Source organism: Dipteris shenzhenensis, chromosome 27 (genome assembly GCF_047967505.1).
Source record: "Dipteris shenzhenensis isolate YYH24624 ecotype China chromosome 27, Dip_SZ_1.0, whole genome shotgun sequence".
Taxonomy (NCBI): Eukaryota; Viridiplantae; Streptophyta; class Polypodiopsida; order Gleicheniales; family Dipteridaceae; genus Dipteris; species Dipteris shenzhenensis.
Genome location: NC_141622.1, coordinates 20,502,301 through 20,511,009, shown reverse-complemented (window position 1 = coordinate 20,511,009; position 8,709 = coordinate 20,502,301). Strand labels below are relative to the sequence as shown.

The 8,709-nt window shown below is 42.5% G+C and overlaps 1 protein-coding gene across 1 annotated transcript; it reads left to right on the top strand.

The window, feature by feature from the left end:
* The first annotated feature begins 510 nt into the window (after window positions 1–510).
* Window positions 511–8,387, top strand: LOC147884009 (subtilisin-like protease SBT2.5). The gene is made up of 10 exons (XM_087398129.1): window positions 511–722; window positions 1,024–1,171; window positions 1,418–1,815; window positions 3,502–3,618; window positions 3,716–3,785; window positions 4,060–4,339; window positions 4,666–4,982; window positions 5,448–5,727; window positions 7,550–7,831; window positions 7,975–8,387. The coding sequence occupies exons 1-10, from the start codon at window positions 511–513 to the stop codon at window positions 8,385–8,387; spliced, it is 2,517 nt and encodes an 838-aa protein (XP_087254255.1).
* Window positions 8,388–8,709: the final 322 nt, after the last annotated feature.

Below are 8,709 nucleotides of genomic sequence, written 5' to 3'. Positions count from 1 at the left end.
TGCCGCTCTCTGCATCCCTGTCAATCAGAATCTGCGCAGAACGCACCAGCTTCCTCCTCCCCTCTATGGCTTTGGACCAACCAAATTTCCTTGTTGGTGCCACTTATCAGGCTCAGTTACAACAGTATGCCATCCTCCAAGAACGCCTTCGGTTTACGCAGAATCCATCTTCATTCCGGGATGGCTTAGCTTCAGCTCTGTCTCTGTTGCAAACGCGTGTTTGACTACGCGGCGCAACCTAAAACGCCCCTCGATCCCTCCGGAAACCACTCCATCGTCTATATTTGCATGCACAGACATCTATTGATTTCAGCTCCTCGATACCACTTTGTCCTACAGCTACCGTTATCCTGTAGGCACTGGCTGAATTGGCTCTACATAATATATTAATCACCGTGTTCTACACAGATAGCCACATGCCTCAATAACTACGATTGGTTACTCCTTTTCTAGTGCATTTCCTTGGGATCGTCCATCCGTAGTAGATTATATATTTGCCTTTCCGTGAACATGAGCCCATACATTGCAGGTCGAGCAGCTGGGCGGTGGTTCATTTTCTGCTGCTTGCTGAGATTTTTGACCACAAGCGATGCCCAATCTTTGTCGGGGACTGACAATCCGACTCTCTCTACAAATGTGTATATTGTGCGGTTTAGTGACCCGTCCGTGATAGGGACGTTCGGAAAGACTGCTTTCAGTGGAGGACTCTCTGATCCGAACAGGTGTGTCTTCTTAACAGCATCCTTAAGATTACCCAGGTTGAGATTCTGCTAGCACTCCTCGGGAAAATATCTCAACTATGTTTGCATATTTATGCCTTCTAAAACTAAAGAGCATATCTATCTACACCTTATGGTAAGCTCACAAGGTTGAAGAAATAACAAATGTCGCTATAATATAAGGAGGACACGGAAGGGAACCCGAAACCGTACTTCTCTCTCTCTCTCTCTCTCTCTCTGCTTTATCCCTATTCAGAACGGTCTGATAGATAGAGGTTCAAGACAAATTCTTTTCTTCTCGCAGAGCCGCCGCAAGAGAGTATTCAGAGCAATTGTCACGGAAGCATGATCAGTCACTGGCCAGTTCACTAACACCAGGAAGCTACAGAAAGTTATACAGTTTCACCCATGTGATCAACTGTGCGGTGGTGACGCTGAGCAGTCCAGCAGAGGTAAATGAGCAAATCCAATGTAATGTAATGGGTATCGACAATAGCAAGAATTTTAGATCTTGCCACACTTTGTTGATTGAGTTAATGGGTCCATAACTCTGCCTTAATATGTTGCGATGGAATGCTACTTAATATCTAGTTTTGGTTGTCTATGAACTGAATTCTCTTAAGAGCATTCTTAATTGAGTTCATCTCTTCCACATTAAATTGAAAGGACTTTTAACGATGCTTTAGGATTGTCTCTAGGTTGCACCCCTATTAAGAAGGCCAGGCATTGTGAGCGTTGAGAAGGATGTCAAAATCACAACTCAAACCACCTATTCATACAAGTTTATGAAGCTCCCGACAGCTTTATGGAGCAATGTGGGTGGTCCGAATAATGCAGGTGAAGGCATTATCATTGGTGTTGTTGACACTGGAGTTGATCCCACACATCCAAGCTTTTCTGCAAATGTCACGCCTCCATATGGACCAGTGCCGTCTTCCTTCAATGGATCATGCGTCATCACTTCAGATTTTCCTATTGGATCGTGCAGCAACAAGCTCATTGGTGCTAAATTTTTTTCAAACGGTGCCATGAGTGCGTCCATCTTTAATGCATCCTATGACTTTGCCTCTCCAATAGATGGTGATGGACATGGATGGTATGAGCATTTCCTATGGTAGAAGCCTTTAAGTGCAAATGCAATGATATCCATGTGTAGCTATTTGTTTAACTTACTGCAATTTAAATGTGGTGTGTGCTTAAGCTCTGATTAGGTCCATTGAAGCAAGTTATGATTGCTATGTGTGTTTATTTGTGAAAAGCAAGAGGTTTCTTCATTCATAGGCAACAATGTCGCATAGCATTAGAGTCACAATAGTTCATTGAGGCCAAAATTCACTCATACCTGCTTAAGGGAAATGGGTGAAGTGCTTAAGAGTTACTCCAAGGAAAAGTGGTTGTGTTGTAATAGATTTAGAAGATATAATTTCTAGGTTGTTTCCCTTTCCTAAGAGCATTGATGTTTGGAAAATGGTGCAAGTTTAGTCGTTATTTCGACCTCAAACCAAGTCTTTAGTAATGAGTTTTTTTATGGACTTGCATTTTTAACATACACTTTGCTATAGTATTATCCACATGTAAGTTTTTAGGAGACAATTAATGCACAAAGCAGTAAACAAGACCTTAAGTAAGCATAGAGGATCTCATATTATGAAGTATATGGGCAAACTAGGTCAATTGCATAACCTCAATACATTGAAACCTAGTTAATCTAGATAGTTCTTTAGAGGCAACTTGCATACTTGTTGGTTTTGTTTAATGCTTAGTTGTGATTGATAGACCTTAGCTTTTGATTTGGTGTGCATGTTTCATCAAATATTTGTTAGAAGCTTTTGAGATCTCTCTCATTTTTAAAAGTAAAACTAAAATTAAGCTTTAGTTTTGCATACTTAAATTTAAGAATCTTTCTAATGATCCCTAAAGAGCGCTATAACTAATACAAGCTAGTAAAATTCATAGCAAGCCATCAGCTATAGCTAGCACAATGCCTTTTATGCAAACAAGTACTCCTATAGGAGATCCAGAGGTGTATTCATCAATTGCACCTACACCCTTTTCCTCTAACCTTTCTTGTGATAACCCTCCATGAATACACCTGTGTCGTTATGTAATTAAAGCAATTCCCTAACATTTGTTCATGACCCCCCTTAATGCTTCATTAACTCAAACTAGGAAAGAGTTCCATAAAATGCCTATATGGCACCACTTATCATGATTCCAAATGTGGTGATGTGTCACATTCTATGGAAAACGCTTCAAGCCTCTAGTTGAAAGTCTTACTTTTTTTGTTGTTTCAAGAGTTTCATGAAATGTCTACATGGAGACATGCAGAGTGAATGATTCCTCATGTATTGGCATGTCATGCTCCTATGCAAAACACATAAAAAATGAGTCACGAAACAATTTTAGTGTGTCAAATCCAATGTGCTTGGTGTGCCTAAAATTCAAAAATGAGCCATTGACAAATTTTCATTTACCCAAAAAATACAGCATGTACATCTAGAATCAAAATGAGCCATTTACAACCTTTGTCCTGTTATGAATTTTCATTTATCTAAAAAACCCATGATTGGGAATAATGTGGTGTTGCCATGTAAATACCACTTTATATGAAAAAAGGGAAAAAAATCTAAAGAAACACCCAATCACAATGAAATCCATGTCAAATTTAGTGTCGTTCTAATATGAAAGTTGATGATTGATCAAGCACGCTTGAAGAAACACCCCAATGACAATGAAATCATGTCATACTAATATGAAAGCTGAAGCACGTTTGAACTGGCAGCCACACTCTCGCTACCGTAGGTGGAAATACTGGAGTACCCTTGTCCTTCTCGGGAGCGGCCAATTTTTCCGCCTACAATGCCGGGCAAACTGTTTCCGGCTCAGCTCCACGCGCACGGTAGCGTGACTCTCTCAAATCTTCTGAGCACAATAGATCTTTTTGCTTAGTAATGCGGTTTTCTCGCTACATTTGAATCTCCCATCGGGAATTGCAGATTGGCCGTCTACAAAACTGTATATAGAGACGGAGGCACGCTCAGCGACACAATTGCGGCTCTGGAACAAGTAAGAACGGAGAAGCTAGCTTCAAAGATTAAAAATGGATTTATGGATACTAGATTTATGTCATTTCCCCCATAAAGATCGGATTCCCTTCGCGGTGATTTACGGTGTTTGTGAAATTTTTCTATGAAGTTCGGATGCCCTGCAACGGATAAGGTGTTCTAGTAGTTTGGTTAAATTTGGGATTGTTCGAAAGACTGAAGTCTCGAGGCGCGAGGGTTTAAACTTCGGTCATTTCGGATACTTCTGAAACTAAATATTGTGTCGAATCGGGAAGGCTGTTTTGGATAGAGTGAACGTGATCAGCATGTCGCTTTGCCCAATGGCACCACCGCCCGGTGTAACGTATATGAGCGCCCTAGATACGGCGATGCTAGCTCTGGTGCAAGCGAATATTGTGGTTGTGCAAGCTGCGGGGAACTTCGGGCCGGGAGGTGGCTCAGCGGCTTCTTACTCGCCGTGGATAATTTCTGTGGGAGCCGGCACCACAGACCGCACTTGGGTGGCCTCTGTAACGCTTGGGAACGGGAAGAACTTATCCGGATCCGGCATCACAGGTTGATCTTTCTGTTTGCAATACGTTTCCATCAGTTTTAAGGTGTTAGAAGGTGTACAAATATTTTTTTTGTCGTTAACAACCAGCTACCTACACTAGAGCCGTAAGCTTTTTCTTAGACTGCGCGTATACGATCAAAAAACGAGGACCAAAGGGCTCTAGATGTCCTGATGAACTTGGGTTAACAGATTTTGATCAAAAGCAAATTACAGGAGCACAGAACTTTAGTATATTTTTGGTATGTTAGTACCTTGGCCATTCTCGTTGTGGGAGAATGAACGAGCACGTTTTACTGAACGGAAATTGGGAAACTATTTTGCTGATCAGGGAAGACCGCGGGCGTGCTGCCGTTGATCTATTCTGGGGACGTGGTCGTGAACTCGTCTGCATACGCTCCCACAACGTGCCAAGAACCCACAGTCCTCAATGCGTCCATGGTTGCAGGGAGCATTCTCATGTGCGACTACACAAGTGATTTCGACTACGGACTGGCCTTCATTTACACCGTTGGAAGCACCGCAGCAGCATTGAACGCCAGCGGGTTTTTGCTCCTGCAGACAGAATCGTCTAGCGCTTCGTTATTCATTAATCCGACTCTCAACGCATTACCCGGAGCCTTCGTGTCGTCGTACGCTTCTGCTCAGGTGAGGAGAAAATCGACCGATTTCCCAAAATGCACGTCGTTCAGAACGGATGTGCGTTGAATCCGACCTATAAGGGAATGGCAGATCTATTCTGCAAACTAATTACGCATTAGCACGTCGTGACAGTAGATCTGATTGATTTGAACGCCAGTTATTGTAGAATAGCTTATCTTGTCGCAATATACACCGATCATCGCCACGAAAAGAAAATACATGACTGAGTTTCTATGTTTGTGGCTATCAATGTGGCCTTCCTGATGATCTAGAAGGCTCAGTGAAATTCACACGATACGAACTCGGCGCTATTTTGTTAGTTTGCGACGACGTCATCTTCCGGAGATAATTTTGGAAGCCGTGTAGCCTTTAGAAACATGATGAAAACTCCGTGAAATGATAAATGAATAGCTTGTGACGATGATCAGCACGAGAAGATCGACTAAGTGAAATCCTTGTGTATTGTGGCAGGCGGTGATGCAATATTACAACAACGCCACCCTGAGGAACGCAACCTCGTCCATTTTCATCAACACTACAGCGGTGGCTTCCATCGGCTATCCTGTAGGAGGTCCGGTGCAATTCGGATCCAAAGCGCCGATAGTGCCGAGCTACTCCGGCAGGGGCCCTTCGTTGGGCAATTCTGATCTGGGACAAGCTAGCGACGTGATGAAGCCAGACCTCATCGCTCCAGGAGACCAGATCGTATCGGCCTGGCCCCTCATCGGCATGGATTTTCCTTCCTACATTGGCAAGAATTGCACTCCTTATTTCCTTCATTGTTTGCATGAGAATAAGGATCTAGGGAAGCTTAGTTTTAGAGCGTACCACTAGGCTTAGCGTTTCCTTGGTTTTTAATTGCTGTGTTTCTTGAGCTTGACATAAGGAACTGTTTGATTTACCTTGTTTTTAATTGCTGTATTGGTTTATTAGTGGGTTTCCAAGGTGAGACTCCATAATGTCATAGTTTGAAAAGGGTATTTCTTAGTATTTACAATGCTTGCATTAACTAAAAGGACATCTAGCTTGTGGTTTAGTCATACTTTCAAAGTCTTAGTAGATTGAGAAGACATTATAGCTTGTGGTTTAGCCTTAGTTTCAAAGTCCTCGCTGACTAAGAAGACAACGAGTTGTAAAGCTTGCTTGCAAAAGGCGAGCCCAAAAACTACACTTGGTCCCAAACATTTGCAAAAATGAATCAGCTAGTGAATGTCCTACAACATTTACAATGGCCATGGGTTTCTACCACTAGAAAGACCGTGAAACAACCTATCCATTTTGCATTTAGCTTTGTGTTATCGTTTCATATTCCTTGACGAGAGTGCCATATTGCAACTTAGAAGTTGACCAACATGCAACTTACCATTCAATAATGACTGAAGAAGACATTATGACTCTTATAGGGTTAGAGACTACCCTCCAACTCCTACCCATCACTTGGTGAGAGATTGCTATGAATGTGCATTGGAGTAAAAACATCTTTGATGCCACTTATCCAAGGCTAGAGCATGATTTGCTATAACCTTATATCCATAGTTTCAAAAGTCCAAGTTGACTAAGAAGACCCCACAAAACTTTAAGACTTATTTGCAAGGCCACTCAAAAAGACAACACTTGGTCTAGGCAAAACATTGCAAATATGAAATCTAATGAATGTCCTACATTGGCCATGAGCTTCTACCACTCGAAAGATGATGGAACGATATCCCCATTTTGACTCTACTCCTTTATATGCACCTGCAACGTCTAGAGCGCCATATTGCTTATTAGAAGGTGACCATCACTAAGCTCACCATTCCATGTTGATTAAAAGAAGACAATATGATTCTATCAGGTTAGACTCCTACTCCTGATTATGAAACTCATCAGAGATGCTACAATCCTATAGTTCCAAGGCTAAAGCATGTTTTGCTATGGCCACTTTGGAATACCCTTTAAAACCAAGGGAATAATTTAGGATTAGTCCATGAACTATCTTAATCTTTAAGCTAATACATGGAGTCCACCAAGGTTATTCTTATTTAATTTCATTATACACCATAGAGTAACTTTTTTGTATTTAGTTCTAAGATTCGTGTCTATGCACAATCATATTTTCCACCCTCCATTTAACTACTTTGCTTGAATCTCCGAGTATATCCGTAAGGCGAGTCATAATGAACTTGTGGTTCTATTACGAGCACCATGGGATAAGTTTTCTTTTTGCAAATACCGCCCATAAGTCTAAGTACAATTATTAGGTTATGTGATTAAACCCCCTTGATCTTTTATTCAAAAAGTTTAAACATGTTTTGATTAAAGCTTTTTTTAAAAGAAGATACACTTGCATTTGCTTGTGATAACAATTTGCAATCGTCAACGAGTATTTTGAATAGAGTCGTATGAAACATCAAATCCAACCAAAACTTCTAGTGGCTCTTCATACTTGTCAAACATGCACTATCTTGATGAAGTGATGCTCACGCACACTTGCTCAAGACAAATCTTTGGAGTCAAGAGAAATGCTAGGTGTATGAAGCTCGTGCCTGCTGATTTCCATTCTTGTAAGTCGGATTTGTGTTATGTGTTCGCAGGTCAGACGTTTGCCATAGTCTCAGGGACAAGCATGGCCGCACCACATACAGCAGGAGTGGTAGCGCTTCTGAGGCAGCTCCATCCCTCTTGGAGCCCCACTGCCATCCGCTCCGCCTTAGTTACCACTGCCTCAACGCTGGATAGCACTAAGGCCACCATCAACGTGGAGTATCCTTTCTCCAATCCCACTTCTCCTTTGGGCACCGGTTCCCCTTTCGACTTCGGAGGTGGAGAGATCAATCCGGCCGGAGCTACCGATCCTGGACTCATCTTCGATGCCAGTAAGTTTCGTCTTCGTCGTTCCTTGCAAATCGTTTGAAACAGTCTCGCTTTAGCTTTGCTTCTGCTAATGTTTTTTCAAGCAACAATACAAGAACTCGCTTTGGATGTCCCTGACTGTGCCCTTTCACCTTCCTCCCTGCAGCTTTCCAAGATTACGTCAACTTTTTGTGCTCCTTGCCTTGGACAACGCCCGCTCAGGTGAAAGGCGTAACCGGAGGCACTTGCAACATCACAGCCGGTGCCAAGCCCTCCGACCTCAACGGACCCTCCATCACCATAGCCAGCCTTACAAAGTCTCGGAACGTGACGCGAAGAGCCACATCTGTCGGGAACAAGACCGAGACGTATACCTCAAAGCTTACTAGCCCAAGTGGAGTGTCGATGACTCTGACGCCTACCAGCTTCACAATTCAGCCCAATCAGACGCTATCCTTTACTACCACCATCACCGTTACAAAAGCGACAAAGAAATTCAGTTTTGGGATGCTCCAGTGGAATGGGAACGCCGGGCACGTCGTCCAAATCCCTATCTCAGTTTTTCCGCAGTCCCTGTAAGCATTTGCATAGAAGTGGTGCAATCATCCAATAAACATCGGAGAATCAAACAGGCCTGGTTGAGTCATTGGTACTCCATACCCGGAATTGAAGTTATTGAAGCTGAAATCATAGTTAGAAATTAGAATGGCCAAAAGTTCAAAACAAGGGATGGGCATAGCCGCGGGCGGCGGCCCGCCTTCAACAGTACATGCACGTATGTAAATGCAATATATATTATTAAGTAGGTCCCTTATTTATTGTAAGGCAGCCTAAACACCAGTTTTCATAAAGATCTAATCCCAAGTGTGAGAAATTGGTGATCTACATAAAGGTCTAATGC

Bases quoted from the DNA above. Each gene is read 5' to 3' on its own strand.
- LOC147884009 (XM_087398129.1), top strand. From the start codon at position 511: ATGAGCCCATACATTGCAGGTCGAGCAGCTGGGCGGTGGTTCATTTTC. The intron at 1,172-1,417 runs GTAAATGAGCAA...GATTGTCTCTAG, and splicing joins CGCTGAGCAGTCCAGCAGAG to GTTGCACCCCTATTAAGAAG. The intron at 3,619-3,715 runs GTAGCGTGACTC...CGGGAATTGCAG, and splicing joins GGCTCAGCTCCACGCGCACG to ATTGGCCGTCTACAAAACTG.